The sequence below is a fragment of the Hyaena hyaena genome, unplaced genomic scaffold, assembly GCF_003009895.1.
Source record: "Hyaena hyaena isolate Hyena2069 unplaced genomic scaffold, ASM300989v1 scaffold_102, whole genome shotgun sequence".
NCBI classification, from domain to species: Eukaryota; Metazoa; Chordata; class Mammalia; order Carnivora; family Hyaenidae; genus Hyaena; species Hyaena hyaena.
Genome location: NW_024080734.1, coordinates 2,515,816 through 2,542,008, shown reverse-complemented (window position 1 = coordinate 2,542,008; position 26,193 = coordinate 2,515,816). Strand labels below are relative to the sequence as shown.

At 48.1% G+C, this 26,193-nt stretch overlaps 1 protein-coding gene across 2 annotated transcripts in view; it reads left to right on the top strand.

Annotated features, from left to right (window-relative positions):
• Positions 1 to 26,193, top strand: part of SH3PXD2B (SH3 and PX domains 2B) — a 98,779-nt gene that overhangs the window by 30,694 nt on the left and 41,892 nt on the right. For both annotated transcript variants that reach the window (XM_039235752.1, XM_039235753.1), the window contains exons 2-4: positions 1,473 to 1,553; positions 13,224 to 13,299; positions 21,298 to 21,374. In XM_039235752.1, coding sequence (XP_039091683.1) covers positions 1,473 to 1,553; positions 13,224 to 13,299; positions 21,298 to 21,374 — 234 coding nt within the window. The remainder of the gene's footprint in view (positions 1 to 1,472; positions 1,554 to 13,223; positions 13,300 to 21,297; positions 21,375 to 26,193) is intronic.

Sequence of the window (26,193 nt, the reverse complement as noted above, 5' to 3'; positions counted from 1 at the left end):
AGATGCCGTCAGACCAATTCGCTGATGAAGAAACGCACCTGGAGGGAGAAAAGGAGTTGGCCGGGGCCCCCCAGTTGATGGAAGTGGCCATGATGGCTTAGCTTATGAAAAGAAAAAATACCAGAGCACTAAGAGCCGCAGGTCTCGGTGACTTCGGACAAAAGGCAAAGTTTTAAGAACGACTGGAAAAATAGCCAACCCCGTGGCTCCGTGGATTGAGTGGAAAGCAAGAGACCTCTACAGGGCTGAAAATAACACTATCTCCCAAGATGAGCAGGGTGCTAGTGTTTTCCATTCTTGATTTTTACTTTATCCTGTGTATAACTCTCAGATGTGGGAGTTATACCCATTCTACTGAGGAGGGAGCTGAGGCCCAGAGAAAGCAAGTAACTCGTCCAAAGCCATACACAGCATGGTCAGCAGCAGAGCTAAGATTCAAACCCAGGTCTTTCTGACTCAATCCTGTGCTTTACTCCAGAGTCCTAGAGATGGAAGAGCTCCCCACCCCGACTTTTTTCTTTAATTTAAATCCAAGTTAGTTAACATATAGAGTAATAACAACTTCAGGAATAGAATTTAGTGATTCATCACTCACATATTAACACCCAGTGCTCATCCCAACAAGTCCCCTCCTTAATGCCCCTCATCTCTTTAGCCCATCCCCCCACCCGGCACCCCACCAGCCACCCTCAGTTTGTTCTTTGTATTTAAGAGTCTCTTATGGTTTGTCTCCCTCTCTGCTTTTTATATTATTTTTGCTTCCCTTCCCTTATGTTCATCTGTTTTATATCTTAAATTCCACATAAGAGTGAAATCATATGGTATTTATCTTTTTGTGACTGACTTATTTCACTTAGCATAGTACACTCTAGTTCCATCCACGTTGTTGCAAGTGGCAAGATTTCATTCTCTTTGATCACTGAGTAATACTCCATTGTGTGTGTGTGTGTTTGTATACACACATACACACACACACACACACACACACACACACACACACACCGTCTTCTTCATCCATTCAGCCATCAGTGGATATTTGGGCTCTGTCTGTACTTTGGCTCTTATCGATAGTGCTGCTGTAAACATTTGGGTGCACGTGCCCCTTTGAATCAGCACTCCTGTATCCTTTGGGTGAATACCTAGTGGTGCCATTGCTGGGTCATAGAGTAGTTCTATTTTCAATTTTTTGAGGAACCTCCATACTGTTTTCCAGAGCGACTGCACCAGTTTGCATTCCCACCAGCAGTGTAAAAGGGTTCTGCTTTCTCCATGTCCTGGCCAACGTCTCTTGTTGCCTGAGTTGTTCATTTTAGCCATCCTGACAGGCGTGAGGTGGTATCTCTTTGTGGTTTTGATTTATATTTCCCTGATGATGAGGGACGCTGAGCATCTTTTCATGTATCTGTTGGCCATCTGGATGTTGGAAGAGCTCCCTTGGTGTTAACGGCCGTCTCCTCTATCCCCCTCTGCAGGTCTATATCATCCGGGTTACATGGTCCAGCGGCTCCACGGAGGCCATTTACCGGCGCTACAGCAAGTTCTTTGACCTCCAGGTAAGTATTTGGAGTCTCCGATGAGCTGCAGCATCGGAAAAGTTTTCCATTTTGACTTCAGAGTCTCGACCCTCACCCACAGTGGACACACCGTGTTCTTGTTTTATTTCCTAGACATAAAAATGATGTCCAGTGTGCTCCCTTGAGCAGCACAGGTACTGATGTCAGAATGATATAGAAATTAACATGGTCCCTGTATAAGAATGACATGCAAATCTGTGGAGCATATGTTTGACTACCCCAGGGGGAAAAAACCTTCCTGGCTTCAGGCACAGCTTGATCCAGGGTTTTTACGGCACCACCTCACCCACCTCCTTCCTCTCATCCTGCGTTCCTGCCTTCAGCAGCATTGGCTTTATCCTCAGAACCTGTGTGGTTACAGAATGCTCTTGGCTCCTACTCAGCAGGAAGGAGTGAAAGGTCACTTCCCAGAAGTCCCAGCAAACACAGTGTCCTGCACACCATCCCATCTCTTGACCTCACGTGTTCTCTTAGAAACCTGGGCGATATTAACTACAGACATCCTCGGTTGTATGAACCTAATCCATCCGAGAAATATTGAATAAAGAATTTTCAGAACCTGTATTTCGTGATTTTAAAGGGAGAGGAGATGATAATGTGCTTCTCACTGGTCTCCCCAATATCCCTAAAAGAATCTCAAACGCCTACATAACAGACTGCCAAGAGTCATTGTGTAATGTAAACCAACGAAGACTCCTGTTATCTAATTATTAACACGCAGTGAACTCGTTAGTGGTGTTTCGTGTTGACAAAATGCAACACAATCAAACAGTACCATATGTAAATTATATTTTTCTAATGGTCTACAGCAAACACGGATGTGCACAAAGGGACTGTATGTTGAGGATGCTAAGATACTGTCTAAAATAGACTTGGCAGGAGGGGTGTGGGGGCCAGGAAAGGACTGAACCCTGGGGGAAGGGAAAGGAAGTGACACCCAAGACCTTTGAACGCAATGAGCAGGGAGTACAGTCCTGTCTGAGAAGGACCGAGGTCCACACCCTCCTAGCCAGGTGCAGGGACTATTTAGGCAGATCTGTCACAGCAGGTCTTCAGTTTAGAGATTGACTATCAAGTAAACACTTTGGCAAGTTGCTAGACTGACTTCTTATACACAGGGTGTCTTTGTAGGGAATACTGCCTGTATTTTGCTTCCCGAGGCCTCTTGCTTGGCTGACACTTCCAAAATGGATGGAGGATAAGAGGGGACAGAGAACGGCGACGATCAGGATGGCTGTCCTGGGGATTATGGACATCCACGGAGCAAACGGCCCCCGGCAGCTTAGGCAGGAAGAGAGGAGTGGGGTAGATTTATGGGAGGAAGCAGGTGTGCCCCACGGAGCCCAGAGCAGGAAATGAAGACGGCCTCACAGGGCCCCTGGACCAGCACCTGAATGACCCTCTGAGGCCCAGCAGCTCGCCAGCTGTCTGTCACTGTGGCCCCCGGGTCTCCCATCAAGCCTACTTTGTTCAGCTGCTAGCCTGTCTGGACCAGCTTCCTCCCGTAGCCCATCGGCCACATCCCCCAGACAGCACCTCAGTCCCCCCTGGTGTCAACCCTCTGGGATTTCTAGGTGCCAAGTCCAGTTTCCAGGAGAGAGAGAATCTGATTGTCCCGAGGGTCCCGAGTGCACGCCCAAGCCTATCCGCTGTGGCCAGAGGGGTTGGGGTGTTGGCTCCAGCATCAGCTGGAGGCGGAGGCTGGATGACGATGGGGGTGAGGGGTCCATTGGAAATGGAAATGTCCATTGCCACTCTTTTGCAGCCGGGCGGCTCACCCACGGCTTTAGACCTTGACTCCCGGGATTAGAGAGACTGGGTTTAAGTCTCAGATTCGTCCTTCCGGTCTCAGCTTGGTGTCACCTCTGTATGTTTCTGAGACTCAGTCTCCCCATCTGCTTGATAAAGAATGACAGCACTTTCCTCGTGCATTCATGGTGACGGTTAATGGGGCTGTGCCTCGCTCAGTAAGCACATTAGCTGCCATTAGCTGTCCCTCTGTTCAGATGGGACTTGCCCGAGGTGACCTCATTTGGGAATGCCTGAGCCAGAGCATGATCACGAGTCTCCCTGGCCCCAAGCCTGTACTCCCTCCGCTCTCCTGTTCTGACTCAACTTTCTTATTTCCACCAGAACTTAAAAGTGAGGTTTTCTTCCCCACTCAGCATAATTGGCAATAATTGGGGGTTTGGTAAAACATAAATAGCTGCCTCGGACTCCCCTCCCTGTTGGTCCGGAGGCTGTAGTTCAGCCGGCCTTAAAGAGGCCCAGATGGGTGGCTGGAGCCCGGAAGTCCTGGAATTCCAGAGGGCCCTGCTGTCCTAGAAACGGCCTACCACCCACCCCCCAAATCCCGGAGGAGGAAGCTGGAAGAGGGAAGGACAGGACCCCACCAGCCAAAGTCAGCTGTTCCCAAAGACCAGGCAAGGAGGCCATCCCATGTGTGGGGCCGTGACACCCTAAAGTGGGGTGATTGCACGATCCCACCCTCCCCTTCCTCCTGTCTGGCGAGTAGCCTTGGCTTTGTCAAAAGTAACTTGGCACAGAAGAGCATGGGGAGGGCCAAGCTTTCGTGGAGAAACAGCTAGGCCAATGTGGCGTAATGGAAAAAGCAGAGGGCTCGGTCAGGAGACTTGGGGCCCGGCCACCTGTGCTGTGAGGCCTGGGGCATGCCTCTTAACCCCTCTGTGCCTGATTGTCCTCACCAATGACAAGTTAATGACAAAAGAAAGAGCTGGCATTTCTGGAAAATGGGCTGCCAAGCATCTAGATACAATGACTCCTTTAATCCTCATACTAAGTTTATTGAATTACATAGATGAAGAATTTTAGGCTCAGAGAGGTTAAGTCATTTGCACAAGGTCACACAGCTAGTGAACGTCAGAACTTAGATTTGAAACCAGGCAGGTGACACCAGATACTGCACTCTTAGCCACTGTGCTGTCTAGTGCTCCTCTCTCTAGTGGCTGCTTCACAGAGTTTATATGGAGTTAAAAGTGATGATGTGTGTCCAGGAGAGCCAGATCTGCAGAGCCAGAAAGCAGATCAGTGGTTGCCAGGAGCTGGGGGGAGGGGGAAAGGGGGAGAGGCTGTTAATGGGTACTGGGTATCTTTTTGGGAGTGATGAAAATGTTCTGGAATTAGATGATGGCCCCGGTAGCACAGCCTTGGGAATATACTAAAAGCCACTGAATTGTACACTTTAAAGGGGTGAAATTTATGGTATATGAAGTTTATCTCAATTGCTTTTCTAAAAAGAGTGATGATGTGTGTGAGCAGTTTCTGGGTTGTCAAGCCCTGAGCAAATGTCAGCTGTTGGGATTATTGATGGGCGTGGGTTGCTGCTAGGAACTGGCATAAAGATCAGAGAAGGAGATGATGCCAGTTTAATAGAGTGGTTAAGATCCTGGGCTTTGATCCAAACACTGCCACTTATTGGCTGTGAGATCTTGTTTTAGTCAGAACTGTTTTAGTTGCAGATGACAGAAACCTACTCGAAATGGATTATTCAAAAAGAACGTTGATTGGCAAAATGTAACTGAGACATCTAAGGGTGCTTGGCTGCAGGTGTGGCTCGATCCAGGGGCAAAACTGTCGATGAGGACCTGCCTGTCTCCACTTCTTAGCTTTCTTTGTGCCCAAGCAGGGTGGTGGGTAGTACAGCGGTGGCCACAGCTCCAAACTCTATCCAACAGGTCAGGTCAGCTCAGTGGCTTCAGGAAAAAGAATGCCCCCAGCGATTTAAGCAAAAGTCTCATTGGTTTATCTGGGGTCACTGGCTGGGTCAGTCCGGGCCAGCCTTAGGGACTGGAGTAGAATGCATGTCAACTGACCGAGGAGTAGAAATATTCCCCAGAAGAATCAGACCCCTGCTGCCAGAAAGGGGGACATATCCTGCAGTTGACAGAAAACAGTGTTCCTTCTGGTCTGGGCGAGACATTCAGACAGAGCAAATCGTCTCCAGAGAGGCTGCCTGGGATAGAAAGGAGGAGCATGACTCCGGTTCCTTTGTGGGAAGAGACTCACAGTCACCAGCGAGAAGGTTTGTTATGACAATTCGCCTTCCAATGTGATTTCCTGACTCTCTTACATTTAGAAGAGCCAGACCTAGAGCCTAAACTCTTACGTTTAGAAGAGCCAGTGGTCATGGCTGCCACTCCTAGCTAACATCTGGCCATGTGTCTCATTCACACGAGGGTGCAGGAAATAGAGCTCTGGGCTTGGAACCAGACCCAGCGTCAGGTCTTAGCCTTCTGTCTTCCCAACTGTATGGCCTCGGGCAGGCCACTCAGCCTCTCTGAACCTCCCTTTCTGCCCTAGCCTCAGCCCATGTTGGAGAGTCCATCAGAGCATGACAGAGGGAGCTGGAGGTGGCCAGAATGCCCACAGAGTTGAGGGCAGTGCCCAGAGGAAGTGTGGTTTGGTTGAGGGGCATGGTAACCATTATCAGCAATCATGTACTGAAACGCACCAGGTGCCCGTTTTCGGTGCCATCTCGTGCAGTCCTGATTTGCAAGCCCGAGTCAGCATTGTGTCCACGTCACAGATGGGGAAACTGAAGCTCAGACAGGCAGAGTCACGTGCCCAGAAACAGCATGGCTAAGATTTTTAAGCCGCGGCACAGCAGAGTCTGAAACCTGTGCTCCTAACCACTGAGCCTCCCTGCCTCCCTGAGGCCCCGTATTGCCTTCACCCATGTCTCTTCAGATATAGATTTGCCCCAGAACTCTGCCTGTGGCTGGCCTTCAGAGGCGCATTTGGCGCTCCCTCTAGATGTGGGCTGAGCCTGTCTTGAGGGCTACTCTGAGCGGACCACAAGCCCGTCACAAACAGGCCTCGGATGCGTGAGGGGGTCCACTCTACACCGCGCTGTGCAGCCTTTGCTCTCTGAGTTTTCCCACTGGCTCATTTTGTCCCCCAAGTGTTCAGAGAGGGCCCTCTGTCCCGGCCAGGGAGCCCAGGCAGAGCTTACTTCCTGGAGGAGGTGACATCTGACAAGGAGGAAGGAGTTGTCCTTGCTGCAGGACGGGGGAAGGCTGTCCACAAAGAGGAAACACGTGTGCTGAGGTGTAGAGGCGTGAGGAAGCAGGACTTCTAGCTGGGCCTCCTGCAGAATTCCAGTGGCGAGGGACACAGAGCCAGCTGGGTCACTCTGCCCAGCAGGGAGCTTTTGGGAGAGGTGCCATCACACATGTGCCACACTCAAGAACCCTCCGTCCGTGGGGACCCAGAGAGGGCCGCTCCTAGACACAGGGGCTTTCACGGGGAGCTGCTCCCTGGATGCAGCACATCTCAGAGCTGAAGGCTACTTGGAGGCAGCCTCTGGGTCCACGCCTTCGTTTCTCCCCAGAGGAAGGAGCTGAGACCCCGAGATGGGAGAGGCTGTCCCAAGTCACACAACAAAGTCATTTGTTCCTGTTGTGACTGAGACAGGACTGGCTGCCCTCCTTCTGAGAGTTTAACAGCCCCAGGTGCACTTCTGAGCTTTTGGGGACTGTCTGCCCAGAAGCCCCCACGCTCCACCCCAGAGGCCAAAGGGAAGGGAGTGTTTTTCTGGTCTTTTCGGGGGGTCAGGTAAAGGGGTGGCAGAACCGAAGAGTTCCCAGCCTTGCCCAGCCGGGGAAGGCTTCCCAGCAAAGTCCCAGCCAACAGCTGGCCCAGGAGCCCGCCAGCCATTATTTGTCAAATGCTGCCTTGGCCTGGTGTTCAGATGCACTCCTTCCCACAGACATCACCTTCTGAAATTGCAGCGTGCCTCCTGCAGGCTGCACACACTTAATAGAGTCTCTCTCGGGGCGCCTGGGGGGCTCAGTCGGTTGGGTGTCTGACTTCGGCTCGGGTCATGATCTCGTAGAATCTTTCTCCCTTCCAGTCTGAAGAGCTCTTCCCATCTCGGCGGTGTGTGGCTTAGACAGTACCGTAGTTGCCCTTTTCCACACAGTTAGCAGTTCTGCATTTCTAAAGTAGAAGGAGGCAAGGCTGTGTTGGTCAGCCGTCTCAGTCCCGGTCCAGGTCCTGTTGCTGCCACCTGGAGCATATGATTTCCCCTCTCCTGGACAAGGGCTGGCCAAACCAGAGAACCCCCTTTTTACTCATTCATTCATTCATTCATTCATCCCTCCCCTCTTTTCACTGTTGTATGCCAGGTACCTAGCACAGCCCAGTGGAGTGGGGGGAAGGGGGAGGGCAGGCCAAAGGGTGGGCAGACCGGTACGGAAGTCAGCTGAGGGACGGGAGGCAGGCCCCACGTGTCCAGCGGGACGCCAGAGCATGCTTACATCTAGACCAGCTGCTCGAGGGGACAGAATCCCCAAAGACAACGAGCCATGGCACCCAGGTCCAGGCAGGCTGCGTCCTGCTGTGAGGACCACGTGGCTCCCGGCCAGCCAGCAACTGCACAGGCCAGTCTCCGTGGCCTCCTCCGGCGCTTCTAGGTTGTGAGGCTTCATGATATCGAGGGAGGAAAGCCCTCCAAGGCCAGTCTGCCATTAACACAAACCACGTGTGGCCCTCCACGCCAGCCTCCATGCTGTTTTCCTTGGATGCCGCATCTCCTTTCTCTCTACCACAAGCTGATGTCTCGAAAACTGCTGACAGAGGGTTCTCTCATCCCCCTTGGAGGCCTGCAGTGTAGCCACTTGACGTGGCTCCCTGTCCCTCCCCGCCCCTCAGACTGACTCACTTTCCTCCTTGGTTTCCAGCCCTCCTCACCCTGATCACCACTCCCTTGTATTACCCGGGGGGGAGGGGCATGGATTTTCTAGTTCCCGAGGATAGCCGTCCACAGGGGGACTTGGCCTGGCATGCTTCTGGTCCTGCTGCTGCAGACAGCCTGGGTCTGGGGGTCCCCACAGAGCGTCTGGAATGGGGCCAGGGGGTGAGAGAAGCCTGTAAACCTGGACACACTAAGACCAAAAGCAAAATAGCTCCCGCCTCCGATCGTCTGTCCTTGCAAATAGTCGTAGACTGTAGTTGCCATTGACAGGGTGGTAAAGTGAAATAAACCTGGATATGGCTATATCCATATATATATGGAGGATGGGTGTTCTAGACCAGCCCTGCACTGTCCATTGTGATGGCATGAGTCATGTGAGACTATTTAAATTAATAAGAATTAAATTAAATTAAAAGTTCAGGGGCGCCTGGGTGGCTTAGTCAGTTAAGCGTCCGACTTTCGCTTAGGTCATGATCTCGCGGTTCGTGGGTTCGAGCCCTGCGTTGGGCTCTGTGCTGACTGCCAGCTCAGAGCCTGGAGCCTGTTTCAGAGTCTGTATCTCCCTCTCTCTCTGACCCTCCCCTGCTCACGCTGTCTCAATCTCTCTCTCCTAGAAATAAATAAATAAATATTTTTAAAAAAAATTAAATTAAAAGTTCAATTCTTCAGTCTCCAGAGCTGCATTGCAAGTGCTCAATCTTAGAGCTCAGCCTAGGGCTTAGCGGTGACCATAAAGGTCTAGGCAAATACAGAACCTTTCCATTGTTCCAGAGAGTTCTGTTGGCCAACCCGGCTCTGGCTGGGAGGGGCCGTGGATAGTCTGAGGAGTTTCGCTAACTTTAAAACACAACCTTGTGATGGAACGTTATTCAGCTTTAAAAAGGAAGGAAATTCTGGGGTGCCTGGGTGGCTTAGTCAGTTAAGCATCCGACTTTGGCTGAGGTCATGATCTCACAGTTTGTGCATTTAAGCCTCATATTGTGTATTCTGCTGTCAGCCCAGAGTCTGCTTCAGATCCTCCGTTCCCCACTCCCTCTGCCCCTCCCCCGCTCACACACTCGCACACTCAAGTGCTCTCTCTCTCTCTCTCTCAAAAACAAACATTAAAAAAAAAAAACGAAGGGGCACCTGGGTGGCCCAGTCGATTAAGCGTCTGATTTTGGCTCAGGTCCTGATTTCATGGCTCGTGAGTTCAAGCCCCGTGTCAGGCTCTGTGCTGACAGCTTGGAGCCCGGAGCCTGCTTCAGATTCTGTCTCCCTCTCTGCCCCTCTGCTGCTCGCTCGCTCTCTCTCTCTCTCTCTCTCTCTCTCCCTCTCAGATATAAATAAACATTAAAAAAAAGAAAAGAAAAAGGAAATTCTAACACCTGCTACAACATGGATGAACCTCGAAGACATGATGCTGAGTAAAATAAGCCAGACACAAAATACTGTATGGTTCCGTTCTCTGCAGTACCTAGAATAGGTAGATCTATCTGGATAGAAAGTGGAGGGATGGATGCCAGGGGCTAGGGTAACAGAATAGGGAGCTGGTGTTTAATGAGGATAGAGTTTTAGTTCAGGAGGATGAAGAAATTCTGGAGCTGGCTCGTGGTAATGGCTGCACAGCAGTGCGCATGTGCTTAATGCCACTTAATTGTATGTTTAAAATGGTCAAAAAGTGTATTTTACACAGTTTTTAAAAACACGCAGCCTTGGGGCACCTGGGTGGCTCAGTCAGTTGGGCGTCCGACTCTTGATTTCAGCTCAGGTCATGATCTCATGATTCATGAGCTTGAGCCCCACACTGGGCTCCACTCTGGTGGTGCAGAGCCTGCTTGGGGTTCTCTCTCCCTCTCTCTGCCTCTTCCCTGTTCATGCTGTCTCTCTCTAAATAAATACAACTTTAAAAAATTTAAAGAAGAACACAGCCTCGCAAACTACTAATTATTCCCGGAGAACTTTCAGAATAATGTATTCTTTATGGACAGAGAGCAAGGACAGAGGATATATTGTCGAGTACTCTGTGTCCCCAAAGGGCTCACATTCAACATTCATGTCCATAAGGACCCTGACAGGCAGGCTGTGGGCCTCATTCTGCAGATGGTGAATCAGGCTCCCTGGGTGAGGAGTCTGGCCACTGACACACAGCTGACGTGAGGAGACATCAGGATTTAACTCCAGGGCTGTCTGGTCCCTGGAGGTAATATTTGTGGTTATGCTTTGCGGCATCAACCCCAGCTCTGCTGCCTCAAATTCATCAATAACACTTGGGGAGACACATCAGTTCTTTGGGCCATGCTTGTCTGGTTAAAAAAAAAAGCAAGCCAAGACAAAGGACAAGAGAGTAGCTTCCGGAGCAGACTGTTAAAGACCGTAGGAAGCATCGGGGGAAGCCTTTTTAGCTGGTGTGCACATTCCGACAGGGGTCAGGAGGAAGCCGGGAGAATGGAGACCAGGCATAAGAGGGTGGATGGATTACCGGTGCAGACCCTTTTTGTCCCCCCTCCAAGTTCCCTGTAATGGTGTTTCAGCATTGTCTTAACAAATATAATTGAGAAGGACAAAAAAAGATGGTGTCAGGCAAAACCTATAATCGCTGAAAGACTCCGCAGCTGGGACCGATCGATCACCCCGCTTCTCAGAAGAAAACATGTTCACCTGTGCACAGAATATTATAGTCACTTCATCTCAGGCTGATTTGTTACATTTGCACAATGTTCCAGAGCCACTTCTGTGAGTGATCTTAGGGAAAGAGAATGGGATTTACATTAGGATACTTGAACTGGCTGGACCACCACCCAGCTGGGCGACCTTGGGCAGCTGCCCCTCTCTGCTCCCCAGTTTCCCCTATCCATGACATGGGGAGCATACATTTATATCACAGGGTTATTGTAAAGATCAGATAAAATCATGCGTAGGAGGCGGCTTATTAACTAAACTGCCAAGCAAACGTTAGTAGTGGTTACTGATTATTACTTAATATTAGTGACACAAATATTAACTAGGGTACTTAGCAAACATGTAAAGCGCTCCTCCAGAGTGTTTACTCAGTGAACATTCTTTGCTTCAGTCAGTTTTTATTGAGAGCCTACTTTGTGCTGACATTGAAAAGCTCCTGGATTTGAAGAAAGAAGCCCGCCTTTTCCAGCACGCCTGCTGTGGCCTCACCACTTGCTGAACGACGGTGGACCAAGCCTTTCTCCATCACCACACGGCACAGAGTAGGGCCAGGGGAAAACCACACATAAAACCATGGCCTCTGGGCAGCCCTTCGGGGCGCTGGCCAAGCCGAGGGGCCCCCACCGACCCTGGGGCATCCCACTAGACAGCACCAGGGAGGCAGGGAGCCCCCGCCCGTTTCTTGAGCCTGAGGAGCCATCCGTGTGAGTTGTCTTCACTGCACCATAGAGGCGGGCTGTGTGACGGCACAGAAGCCATGGGCTTCCATCTCTGCCCCGTCCACTTGCTGGCCGCCGGCCCATGGCACATTTCTCCACTCTCTGGGCTTCAGTTTCCCGGCTAATCTTGTCCACCTTGAAGGAGTATTCTGAAGATTTAGTGAGAGCATGTGTCTAAAGAATCTGGTCTGTGCCTGGCACGGGTAACCTGCTTCTCGCCGTCTTCCAGCCTCTTCTCCCTCCCTTTACGCGAGAGCCCTGCTTATGCCTCCAGGGCTGTTCAGAGCTGCTTTCGTTCTTTTGGAGGGACGGCTTAAAAACCAGGGTGACTCTCCCCTTGAGGTAAAATGATGGGCGGGCTCTTCACATTCTAGCCATCGCTCTGGGACACTTCAGACTCCCTTTCCCTCTACTTGAATCCTGGGCCCAGATGCCAGTAGGACAGTCACGCCACTCTGATACGGCCTCTCTTTACCACAAGGGTTCATCTCTCCCTGGGGCTGCTTGTCCGTCAGCGGTGGCTGGGGGCTCCGGACCCTCAGTGGCAGAGAAGCCAGTGTCTGGAGTGTGGCCGGTCACATGGCAAAAGGAAGTGGGGAGTGGTGAGTCACGCACCGCTCATAACTCTTCCGCCCCAAAGTGACATGTGTCTCTTCTGCTCACATTTAACTGGCCACATCCTACCTCAGGGTGAGGGGAGTACAAATCTACCATGTGCTCAGGAGAAGAACCAAAAATCTGACGACAGCCTTAGTCACTACCATGGCCCGGCTTTAGTCCATAAAATAATGCTGCAAGTTGGTATCATTATGGCCAACTTAAAAGTTGAGGCCCAAGGTATGTCACTTCTCCAGGACCACAACAGCAGGTCCTTGTGATTTTGTGTATCAAGTCCGAGGCATTCATCGCGCTAGTGAAAGTCTTCAGCTTGGGTAGTCTGCCCTTCCTCACCCCCACAGCAGCCTACCCCCCTCTCTCTCTGAAAGTACTGCCTACGCTACCCTATAATGATCAGTTTCCTTTTCAGTCTCTCTCTAGACGATGAGTCTTTCCATCTCTGTACCCCGTGTGCCTAGCACAGGCTTGGGCACAGATCTCTCTGTGGAGTCAACCTGGGGAAATCTCAGCGGTGCGTGGGAGTGTAATGATCTCACAAGCGTAGACCTAACCACGCTGAGTCTCAGTGGTTTGTTCCTTAACAAAACCTGCAGTTCTTAGGAAACAGATTGACCGACTGTCAGCAGAATTCTGGTGGTTCCGGGGGTGTTGTTCCCATTTCAGGTCCTGTGGCTAGAGACCCCCCATGAAAACTGAGAATAGTCTCTCCCCGCTCTGAGCCTTCACTAATATGGCGGCTGTGGACATAAAGAACTGTTTTCATGGAGAACCTAGGTCAAGTTGACATTGCCTTCCCCATTAGTCTGGGTTTCTGAAAAGCTGAACAAAGTGAGCCTTTATATGTCAAATCACATATTTCACATAATTCTCTTAAAATGTCAGAGATGCATGTACCATATTAAAGGCTTCCATTTTTGCTGTTCTCTCCCTGTTTAGATGCAGATGTTGGACAAATTTCCCATGGAAGGAGGACAGAAGGATCCCAAACAACGGATCATTCCCTTTCTGCCAGGTAGGTGAAACACATGCCGTCGGAAGGGGCTTCTGGGGGTTCTGGTACGGCCCCCAGGTCTCTCAGCTCAGTTTCCTTGGGGCATAGTACCAATGACCAGAGTGCCAGTCATTTGTGGAAATTCGTGCCTAAGAATATGGGCTTTGGCAGCAATAGCACTGCTAGGAATTGACCCAAGGGATACAGGAGTGCTGACGCATAGGGGCACATGTACCCCAATGTTCATAGCAGCACTCTCCACAATAGCTAAAACATGGAAAGAGCTTAAGTGTCCATCAATTGATGAATGGATCAAGAAGATGTGGTTTATTTATACTATGGAATACTTCATGGCAATGAGAAATAATGAAATCTGGCCATGTGTAGTAACATGGATGGACCTTGAGGGTGTTATGCTGAGCGAAATAAGTCAGGCAGAGAAGGACAGCTACCATATGTTTGCACGTATAGGTGGATTAGGAGAAACTTAATGGAGGACCATGGGAGAGGGGAAGGGGAAAAATAGTTGGGGAGAGGGAGGCAAACCATGAGAGACTCTTGAATACTGAGAACAAACTGAGGGCTAATGGGGGTGGGGGAGAAGGGAAGGGGGATGATGGGCATGGAGGAGGGCACTTGTGGGGATGAGCACTGGGTGTTATATGGAAACCAACTTGATAAACTATGAAAGAAAAAGAAAAGAATACGGGCTTTGGGGTTAGATGTCACACCACCCACTTAGGCAAGATATTTCACCTCCAGGATCCTCAGTTTTTTCTGTCTCTAAAATGAGAATAATTAAGGGCACCTGGGGGGCTCAGTCGGTTAAGCGTCCGGCTTCGGCTCAGATCATGATCTCACGGTTCATGGGTTCGAGCCCCACGTCAGACTCTGTGCTGACAGCCAGCTCAGAGCTTGGAGCCTATTTTGGATTCTTTGTCTGCCTCTCTCTCTGACCCTCCCCTACTCACACTGTCTCTCTCTCTCTCAGAAATAAATAAAAAACATTTAAAAATTTTAAATAAGAATAATTAGAGCTCATAAAGTTTTTGTAGTGAGTGGCTTCTTTATTAGGGCTGCAGTATTAATTTGCTATTGCTTTATAATGAATTAACACCAAGTTAGCAGTTTAAAACCACACTCCTTTATTATCTCACAGTCGGTTGGTCAGAAGGCCAGGCAGGTCCTGCTGGCTCTCCGTTTAGGGTCTCATAAGGCTGCAGTCATCATCTTGTCCAAGGTGGCTCTTGTCTGGAGGATTGGGGCAGGATCCATTTCCAGCCGCATTCAAGCTATTGGCAGAATTCACTTCCTTGCAGCTATAGAGCTAAAATACTGTTTCCGGGGCATCTGGGTAGCTCAGTTGGTTAAGCATCTGACTCTTGACTTCAGCTTAGGTCATGATCTCACGGTTTCCTTCATGGGTTCAAGCCCCGAGTCAGGCTCTGCACTGACAGCACAGAGCCTGCTTAGGATTCTCTCTCTCTGCCCCTTTCCTGCTTGCACCCTCTCTCTGTTTCTTTCTGTCTCTCAAAATAAATGAATAAACTTTAAAAAATAAAATAAAATACCTATTTCCTTGCTGGCTATCAGCCAGGGATCCCCTTTAGTTTCCAGAGGCTTCCTATAGTCCTTATCCATCTTTAAGCTGTCATCAGGGCATTGAATTTTTCTTGTACTTTGAATCTCTCTGACTTCTCCTTCTGCCACCAGAGAAAGCCATTTGCTTTTAAGAGCTCATGCGGGGCATCTGGGTGGCTCAGTAGGTTGGGCTTCTGACTTCGGCTCAGGTCATGATCTCGCCATCTGTGAGTTCGAGGCCCACATTAGGCTCTCTGCTGACAACTCAGAGCCTGGAGCCTGCTTCAGATTCTGTGTCTCGCTTTCTTTCTGCCCCTCCCCCGCTCATACTCTTGTCTCTCTCTGTCTTCAAAAATGAATAAATGTTAAAAAAATTTTTTTGAGAGCTCATGCAGTTACATTATACCTACGTAGCTAATCTAGGGTAATTTCCCTCACCTAAAGTGAACTCTGGCATGTATTGTAATATGAGCCCAGGAATGAGATCTCATCATATGCATGGGCTCTGGGGACTAGAATGGGACCTCTTTGGGGGTTCATTTGAGAAATTCTGTCTGCCTGTCTACCACAGCTCCCAAGCACCTTCTGAGTGCCAAGCACCACTCTGGGCACTGTGGAGCAGTTAATACAATCATGGCTGGTCCCTGCTCTCAAGACATTAAGGGTTCCTTTCCCCCAAAAAAATTTCCTTAGAAAAGGAACAGCATAAAGACTTCAGCTCAAAAACAGGGGCTACCGAACAGGAGTTATTGCTTCAAGTAGTAACATTGGCTGTCTACTGCAGGCCAGTCACTAGGCTAAGTGCTTTACATGCATTACCACTTTTAGTCTTCAGAATAACCCTGTGCCCATTTCACAGATGAGTAAATTTAGGCTCAGAGGAATTGTAATCATTTCCACAAATAGCAGAGCTGGGATGAAACACAGGTATGGCTGGCCCCAGAATTCATGCCTGATGTCACATGGCCCAAGTTCAAATCCCCAGTGCCCCACACATTCACTCAGTTACCTTCGGTAAATTATTTAACCATGCGGAGTTTTATTTCCTTTTGCAAATTGGAGATAATCATCATACTTAAATGACAGAGCTGTTACCAGGATGAGCTAAGAGACTGGCACGGAACTGGCAGCAACCAAGCACTTATGATTTTTATGTGCAGGTAATCAGCAAATTGACAATCACCCCAAATCACAAATATTTAGAGCTGGGAGGGCCCTCTCAATCTTTTTCATTTTGCCGACAGACAGCAGGCCCAGAGATGAAGGGGGCCTCCCTGGGTCACACAGGAGCCCACGCTCCCCTCCCCACTCCAGAGTTCTGCAGTCCGCAGCACATCGACTGGGTTCTTCTAGATGTTAGCTTCACCAAGTGGGTTTAGAGACATGGTAGATGTATTTGCCAGTCCCCCATCCACTGGGAGAATCATTTGCCTTAAAAAGCTAATGTTTTTAGTTCTTCCACGGAGAAAGTGTGCAATCACACTGGAATTTTTGTTTCCTATTGGAGAAAACCCCGTGCACCAACTGCAGCAGCGAAATAGCAGTGTTCCACAGTGAGTGCTTTAAAGTCCAGCAGACCCGGTTCTGTGACTTAGAGCAGATGACATCCCCTGCCCCCGAGCCTCAGTTTCTACATCTATAAAAAGGGACAGTGACTCGCATTTTACAAGCTTCTCGCCCTTGGACCTGGTGGGTTCTCTGTCAAAGTCAGAACCAGGATCCTGGGATATTCCTTTGGAACGTCTTGGTGTTGATATTTGAGAGTCATACATAAATGATCAGTCTGAATATTCAAGCTGAACTGGGCTCTAAATGTAGGCTTTTCTTCAGGGAAAGAAAGGAGAGCAGTAAGTTGTAACTCTTTACCAGACAAAAGGCAAAACCAGTGCTGAAAAAAACTTCCCAGGACGGGGAAGAACTTGAACCGACCCTCTCCCAAGCCCCTGAAAGCTTTTGTGGTTACATCATCCTCTTCCACCCACAAACTTTGGAAAATGCTGTTCTCAGAGACTCATCCCCATTTTCCCTGCTCAGGGTACCCACTTGCAGCTTGGAGAGGTCTAGTTGGGCCCCCAACCCCTAGAACATTCCTTCATGGCCTACCTCTTGGCTTTTCCTCGAAGCCAAGGCCAACGGCGAGGAGACACAGGAGACCCATTCCCTTCCTCGGGCTCAGTTTTCTTCCAGGACTGCCCCGTCAGCAGAACAAAAGCAAGTCTCATGTTAGCACAAAGGCGGGGGGAGGGGAAAGGAGCCCTGTACAATTTTCCATCCCAGCAAGAGCTGGGGAAGCCAACTTGGCAGAGGAGGCGGCTTGAAAAATAAGACTTACAGTTTGGCCTTCCACCGCTGTGGAAAACAAAAGCCTGCCCATTCCCACCAGAGGCTGTGCTCTCCGCCAAGCACCCTTTCTACTCCGGGACGGCTGGCCTGCTGGGGAAGGCTCAGGATCACCCTCCTTCCTTGCAGCTCACGCAGAAAGGCATCAGGTGCAGAGAAAGACCCGACTGGCATTTCACTCAGAGCCACCGGTCAATGAGGTACTGGCCACATGCTTCTGCCCCACAGCCCAGGGGCTGAGCCACGTTCCAGTTCTGCTGCGGGTGGACGATGAGTTAGCCCACTGGAGATGGGTCCTAACAAACTAAGCTGCAGGTTGAGGAAAGAACATGTACTCTTAACTGCAAAATATAAGGCAGTATTATCTAACCTATTTTTTTTTTTAATTTTTTAATGTTTACTTATTTTTGAGAGAGAGACACGGAGAGTGAGCAGAGGAGGGGCAGAGAGAGAGGGAGACACAGAATCCGGAGCAGGCTCCAGGCTCTGAGCTGTCAACACAGAGTCTGACGCGGGGCTCGAACCCACAAACTGTGAGATCTTCACCTGGGCCGAAGTCCGTCGCTCAACCTACTGGACCACCCAGACACCCCTAACCTATTTTTTTTTTTACGTGATTTCTCTTTTTGTGAGCACCTAGGAAGGGCCAGGCCCTGTGCTGGGTGTGTCATGGAGGTTACTACTAAGAAATAGGAGCTGCTCTCCCATTTTACAGATAAGGAGATTGAGGACCTGAGAGGTAAATGAATTTCCCAAGGCAGCATAATCAGTAAGAGATGACCTTGGAATTGGCCAGGGCCTCTCTGACGACAGAGCCTGTGGCCTCCTTGGCAGGTGCGACTGCTGCTGCGGGGCTTCCTGTCCCCAGACATGTACTCAGAGACCCCTGTCCCACTGAGGCCACACAGGGAGAGAAGTGGTGCTTTTGTGGTTGTGTCCACATCCAGGAGACCATGAAGGTGCCTGAGTTCTCCGTCCTTCTCTCTCAGGCCCAGCCTGTGCTGTTCCCGTGGGCCAGTGCTAGCACCATGCCTATTGTGAATGGTTTCAGTCAGGTCACAATCTCCCCAGTAAGAGGCCTGAACACCCCAGTCTCCACCCTTCCTCTGATTTACGGAAAGGCACATTGTATCAAAACGGGACCAAACGTTTTAGGTAGGGACTCCTCTCCAGTTCTGAGAAACCGATTAGAGGCAGGAAGCATTTGCTGTAGGAGATTTCTCTTCCCAGGCCTGCATACCGTATTTTGCCTAAAGGTTCAGGGATTCTCCGGGGGGAGGGCTCTAAACTGCAAACAGTCCCACCCACCACCCACGAAGGTGCTAATTTGATTATCACTAAGACTGGGGGTGGAAAGGGGATGGGAGGGCTGTGTGCTTTCTCTGGATTTGGGCCACAGATGCTAAACGCCCTGCAGGGTGGGAAACACCCCCACACTTGGACGGCCTGCCCCACCCAAAGTGTCAGCAGGGCCCCTCCCTGTTGGGACACACAGACTGTCAGTGCCAAGAGGGCAGCCCCCGGGTGCTGGCCCGCAGAGGGCTCACGTAGAGACTGTTCTCTATCAACTGACCCAGAGCAGGGCTGCCGGGTTGTAAGCCCGCCCCGCTTTGCTGCGTAATTTGCTTTTTAATTCCAACTGACAAGCAAATTTCCTGATTCCAGAAGCAATGCATGTTTATGGTGGGAAATTTGGGGAAAGTCAAGGAAAACAAAAAGGCTCTGTCTTCTACCCTTTGGAGACAAGCACTTTGAAGCCTGTGATGCATTTTCTTCTCAATTTTTCTTTCCTAATAGACATGGTATGTCAGAAGCTTGACTCATTAAGCAGAATTATAACAGTCACCATAATAAACAAAGAGGATTCCTTGTTCTTAAGGAATATGAGGAAGATGGATTTTATTTCACTGTGGGTTGTTGTTTTCTTTCTAATTGGTGGAAATTCAGCAAAAAACGAACAAACAAAAATAAACAACAACAAAAAAAACCTGCACTCTTAGGCAGACCATATCTACCCAATTCCCTAATTGTGCCCTTTTCCCCAAGAGCGAGCGGTCAGATAGTTTTAAATGTTAGATTAACCACATCGTCTCTTTGGGTGCAAATCTCCCTCACCAGCTTGCATTGCCAATCTTAAAGTCAGTAGGCTGTTTCCCGTCATCCCTTTCCATTCTGTCTTGTTGTGAAGATTCCTTTGCACCCTTTGCACCCTTCCTCCTATCCTGTTCCTGCTCACCCAGGCTCCTTCTGTGCAGGCTCACCAGAGACTGCTGGTTGAGCTCTCCTCGCCCTGCCGGACTCATGGCCCGCATGCCTCTCCCTGACCTGCTTCCTCGGGTCAGGAGTGAGTGAAGCTCTCCATAGCTCTCCGCACTCTGCTATCTGAAAAGCTGTGGTCTCCCTGTGTCTTCCTCTTTGACTTCTCCCTGGAGACCTCTTGATACTCTGATAAGCTCGGCAGAGGGGTTTGTCTCTGTCCCTTACCTTTTCCGGCCCCCGTCGGTGTCTTATTTCTGATGTTGCTCACCCCCTCCCTGTGTGACGGATCCAAAAGGGTAAGGCCAAGCCGTCTTAATGGTCAGTGCATGTACTTGGCCACCATCTCCCCATGACTCATGGGAACTCCCCAGTATTTTTTTTTTTTGCTTTATTTTTTTAAATGTTTGTTTATTTTGGGAGAGAGCAGGCGTGTGTATGTATAAGCAGGGAGGGGCAGAGAGAGAGAGAATCCCAAGCAGGCTCCGTGTTCTCAGTGCAGAGCCCAAATTGGGCTCCATCCCACAAACCATGAGATCATGACCTAAGCTGAAAGCAAGATTCGGACTCTTGACCGACTAAGCCACCCAGGGGCCCCTCACCGATTTGTTTTAAACAAACCTCACCCATAACGTTTTAGCACCTTGGATATTTCCAGACATCCTCAGTGGCATCGTTTATATACTTGTCTTTGCCTGTGACCTGCCCACACGTCACACTGTAAGCCCTGGTCCCACATCCAGTGCTCAGGACACCCGAGCAGGTAGTTAATTGATTCTCAGTTCGTTTTCAGTGAGATAGGAAGGCTTGGAACTCTTCTGTTACAGAGAACCGATTGTAAGGAATTGGAAGGATGTGTCCTGTGGGCCAGCGAAATCCACCTTTATACATTCATCAGACATGAGTGCCTTCTGTGCACATGAGTGCACACGATTGACTAAGGCCCAGTCTGCCCCTCTGCGTGCTGAGCTCCATGACTAGTAGGAAAGAAGATGTAAATCAACAATGTGATGTGTGCAGTCAGAAAGACACATGAATTCTTAGTCCATTTAAAGTGGGTAAACGTGGGGCGCCTGGGTGGCTTAGTCGGTTAAGCGTCTACTTTCGCTTAGGTCATGATCTCGCGGTTCGTGGGTTCGAGCCCCGCGTCGGGCTCTGTGCTGACTGCCAGCTCAGAGCCTGGAGCCAGTTTCAGAGTCTGTATCTCCCTCTCTCTCTGACCCTCCCCTGCTCACGCTGTCTCTCTCTCTCTCCTAGAAATAAATAAAAAATATTTAAAAAAAAAATAAAAAAAAATAAAGTGGGTAAACGTTTCCCAGCTGGGAGAGTGGGTGACGTGGGATGGGGAAGGTATTCCAGACAGAGCAAAAGGCACAGGATACTGAAGAGTGTGCAGTGCTTGGGGAATGTAAGACTAGACTAGGTGTCCAAGGAAGGAGGGCCAAAGGAGGCTGAGCGGTCAGGTTAGGCACGTCAGCATCCTCGCTGCTGCTCGCCCCGTCAGAGAGCCCTGGAGTTGGATCATCAGATCTGACCTTCCTTCCCCATCTGGTAGGAGCCCCTTCCTTCCACAGGACTGGTCCAGCCTCCCTTAGCTCATCAGAACTTGCCCAGTGGGCCCCACTCCCTCAAGCCCTGGCACTTGAGCTTTGAACAAGCCTTTGGGGGACCATGCGTGGGGTCATCCCGGCCCTGTGGTCATCCAACAGGGGATATTAAGGAAAGCCAGGAATTTGCATACCACCCACACCTACCAGAGGTGACCCCATCCACACCCTCCAAGACTACTAGGAGCTTCTCCTTGCCCACTTACAGTGTCACATGTGCTTTTATTTCCTGCAGGCAAAATTCTCTTCCGACGAAGCCACATCCGGGACGTTGCCGTCAAACGCCTGATCCCGATTGATGAATACTGTAAGGTAGGTCTGAGAAATGCCTACACTTCCCCTGTGTCTCGTGTCTTCCCTTTGGGTTGTTTTCTTCTTCTTCTTCTTCTTCTTCTTTTCCTTTTCTGGCTACAATATAGCCACCGCAAGCTATCTGTAGTTCAAAGAAATGTAAAAACAGAAAAATAACCACCCATGATCCCTCAACTCAGATGCAACAATTATTAAGGTTTTTACACGTTTCCTTTCCATTTTTTTCTCTACATGCATTTCTTCATGGTTTTGACACCATCCCACATGTGCCATTTTTGTTGCTCTTTCGTTTTTCTTTAATAGTGTAATGTAAGAATTTCCCTATGCTGTAAGAACATTCTCCTGAGCCTCCTTTAAATGGCTGCATAGTATTCTACTGTGTGTGAATGTCCCAGAAGTTAGTTAGCTTACCCCTGTTGTTGGACAGCGCAGCTGGCTTCCAATCCCTTGAATGTTCTAAACCACAGGGTGCCTGTCTTTTGGTTGTATTTCGTTTGACTTGAGGCTGTGGTTGGGGAGAAAAGCATGCTTTTCCTCTGTTTAGGTTCGCTTATCTTTGGTATTTATTTCTCTAGCTTTACATCACTAGATGCTCTGATTGGAGAAGGGTAGGAAGAGCAAGAAATACTTTAACAACGGAGCACTAAATGCTCTCTCTCCTAAGATCAGGAACAAAGCAAGTACATTTTTCTTGCCACTTCTGTCCTACATTTTGCTGGAGGATCTGGTCAGTATAAGCAGGCAAAAAAGGAAATAATAAAAGGTGTACAGGTTGGAAAGGAAAAAGTCAAACTACCTTGCTTCACAAATGGCATGATTCTATTGTAGAAAATCATAAGGGATCCACAAAAAAACTGACTAGAATAAGACACGAGTTTAATCAGATCCCAGGATACAAGATCAATATCAAAACTCAGTTGTATTTCTTTTTTTTTTTTAATTTTTTTATTTATTTCTAGGAGAGAGAGAGACAGCATGAGTAGGGGAGGGTCAGAGAGAGAGGGAGTCACAGACTGAAACAGGCTCCAGGCTCCGAGCTGGCCGTCAGCACAGAGCCCGACGCGGGGCTCGAACCCACGAACCGCGAGATCATGACCTAAGCGAAAGTCGGACGCTTAGCCGACTAAGCCACCCAGGCACCCCAAAACTCAGTTGTATTTCTAAACACTAAGCATGGACAATCCAAAAACGAAATTAAGGAAATAATTCCACTCTCAATAATATCAAAACAGAATATTAAGAATAAATTTATAAAAGAATTACAAGGTTTATACATTGAAACTACAAAACACTGTTGACAGAAGTTAAAGCAGCTCTAAATTAATGGAGAGACATTCCGTTCTCACGGATTGGAAGATTCCGTAGTGGCAAAATGGCAGTTCTTATTACTCATAAGAATGAGTAATGGCTACTCAGCCATTAAATTAAAAAAAAAAAAAAGAAAGAACGAAATCTTGCCATTTGCAGTGACATGGAGGGAGCTAGAGAGTATAATGCTAAGTGAAATAAGTCAGTCAGAGAAAGTCAAATACCATATGATTTCACTCATATGTGGAATTAAAGAAACAAATGAGCAGAGAGGAAAAGAGACAGAGAGAGACAAATCAAGAAACAGACTCTTAATTATAGAGAACAAACTGATGGTTACCTGAGGGGATGGGTGAGGTGGTGTAGATTAAGTACCAGGTATTGTATGCAAACGTTGAATCACTGTGTTGTACACCTAAAACTAATATTATACTGTATGTTTACTAACTAGAATTTAAATTAAAACTTTTAAAATATCTATAAGAGTAAATTAGATTTTGAGGGTTAAGATGAATGTCTTAATGAGGACAATGTGTTGTATATTTGTGTGTGTGTGTGTGTGTGTGTGTGTGTAGAAAATGATATGAAAAAGACAAACAACCATACAGGAAAAGTGGACGAAAGACCGGACTGGAAATACAAAGAGAAACAAATCCCGGGGTGCCTGGGTAGCTCAGGCGGTAGCCATCTGACTCTTGGTTTTAGCTCAGGTCATGATCTCATGGTTAGTGAATTTGAGCCCTGCATCGGGCTGTATACTGACAGTGCAGGGCCAGCTTGGGATTCTCTCTCTCTCCCTCTCTCTCTCTGCCCCTCCCCTGCAGTAAATAAACTTCCCAATGACAAACAAAAAGATACAAAATAAAACAAAATAAAGTAAAATAAAATAAAATTGCAGTTCTCCCTCAACTGACCTATAGATTGAATATAATCTCTGTCAAAAGCCCAGTAAGCATTTTTATAGAAATTTACAAGCCGATCCTAAATTGTACAGGGAAATGCAAGGTACCCAAAATAGCCAAAGCAGTTATGAAAAAGAACAAAATAAGAGGCTTCTACCACCCATTTTCAAAACTTCCTACAAGCTACAGCAGTGAAGGCAGTGATGTACTGGCCTAAGGAGAGGCATGTAGATCAGTGGAACAGAAGTAAGAGCCTAGAAATAAACTTTTGTGAAATTTATAGTCAAATGATTTTCAGCAATGGTGCCAAGAAATTCAACAACAGAAGGATAATCTTTTTACCAGTGTGGGGAATAACAGGATAGCCATTCGCCAAAACAAAAGAAAAAAAATATGTTGGATCCCTACCTCTCACCATGCACAAAAATCAACTTGAAATGGATCACAAGCATAAACATAGAGCTAAAATTATAAAACTTCGGAATAAAACATAGGAGAAAATCATCATGACTGTAGTTTAGGCAGAGAGTTCCTCGCTATGACACCAAAAGAGGAAAATTGATAAACTGGACTTCATTAAACTTCCAAACTCTGTACTTCAAAAGCATCCCTCTGAAGAAAATGAAAACACACGCCACAGATTAGGAGAAAATATTTGTAAACCGTATGTCTGACAAGAGACTTGTATTGAGTCTATATAAAGAACTCTTACAACTCAACAGTAAAGACGACCTGGTTTAAAAAGAGACAAAAGATTTGAATAGAAATTTTACCCAGGAAGATGCATGATGGTTAATAGGCACATGAAAAGGGGTTCAGCTTCTTTATTCATTAGGCAATGCAGAATAAAACCATAATGAGATACCTACATAGCCCTTGGAACAGCTGTAATCAACAAGACAGACAAATTAGTTTGGTAGTTTCTTCCAAAAGTGAAATTACCACATTACCACTCTTTGATATCTACTCAAGAGAATTGAAAAAACTGTGTCCACAGGAAGACTTGGATGTACATGTTCGTAATGAGACTGATCCATAATGGCCCCAAGTTTTAAGCAACCCAAATGTCCATCATCAGGTGCATTGATAAAGAAAATGTGGAATACTCCTACAATAGACCATTATCCAACATTAAAATGCAGTTAAGGACCAATAAATGCTGCAACGTGGATAAATCTCAAAAACAGGATGCTAAAAGAAGCCAGATGCAAAAGGCTATGTATTGCATGATTCCATCTCCATGAAATGTGCAGAAGAGGCAACTTTATAGAGACAGAAAGCAGATCAGTGGGTTCCTAGGCCTGAGGACAGTGCAAGCAGACATGGACTGCAAATTAGGTGGGGGAAATTTTTGAGGTGATGGAAAAGTTCTAAAACTGGATTGTGGTGATGGTTGCACAGCTCTGTAATTTACTGCATATTATTGAATTGTATACTTATAATGGGGGGATCTTATGTACGTAAATTATACTTCAGTACATCTATTTAAAAAATGTAAAGGGGGGCAGCGTGGGCACCGATGGCCCTTGTCTTGGCAGGAGATGTTGTGGAAGGGCAGAAAACCCGTCCTGATCACTCCTGTCTTCTTTTTGCTAGACAGGAGCTCGTTTCATCCCCCCGTCAACCTTGAGAAGTAGGCTGTATTATTCCCACTGTGTACATGAGGAAACAGAGGCCCAACAAAGTTACTTACGAAGATGGTATTACAGGGTTTGATGGTTGTACTCTAGCCTTTTAGGCCTTGGCACTCACATACCACTTACGGCCTCTCTTAAAGTAAGAATTCAAGAGGTCAGAATATTAAGGCATCTGTTTCATGGAAGCAGATAAACTCAGACTCTTTCTCTCCTAAAGATGCCCTTAAAAAGGGATTGGGAAGTGAAGGGCAGGGAAGGTCACCCAGGCACAAAGATGCTACTGCTGCCTCCCAGCTCTCAGAGGAAAGTTCGGATCATCTTGTCTTTGTGTCTTTTCAAACCTCTAGAGCCTAAAGGTCCCTTGTCCCGGCCTTGCCAGCAAAAACTTGGCCAGCTGGGAATTTCTCAGACCAAATTGTGCTACCCTACTTCTTCCCCTGCCCACCCCCAACTGCTCTCCAGAATCACACTTTCTTCATACCCAGGGGCTCACGAACCTCCAGACATTTGATTTTGAAAAGGAGAGTTAATAAAACCCTGGAACAAAGAGATAGCAGCAGCTGCCTGCATCTGGCTGATACTTGGAATGGTACGGAGATCATGAATTCACTTGGATTAGCCATAGGGTAGGAGCCACTTAGGTTTTATGAACCGCATGGAAGTTACCACCCCCTGCTATTAATGCATCATAAGAAGCAGACCAGATATTTGGGGGTTTAGGTTGGCCAAATTCCCTGGCTTAGCTTCAAGAGAACTGCCCTCCTGGAAGGAGATGAAACTATCTATTCACACAGTCTGCAAAATCTTTTACAGACTACATAGACTTCTACTTAGCATTTTGGGTATCTGTTACTGACATTGTTGTGAGTGGACATAAGCCAATTTAATCTATCACTCTTAGCTTTATTTTAGTAGAAATTGGTAGTCTCCAAGAGGTAAAGATAGACAAAGGATGTAGATATCCCCAAACCT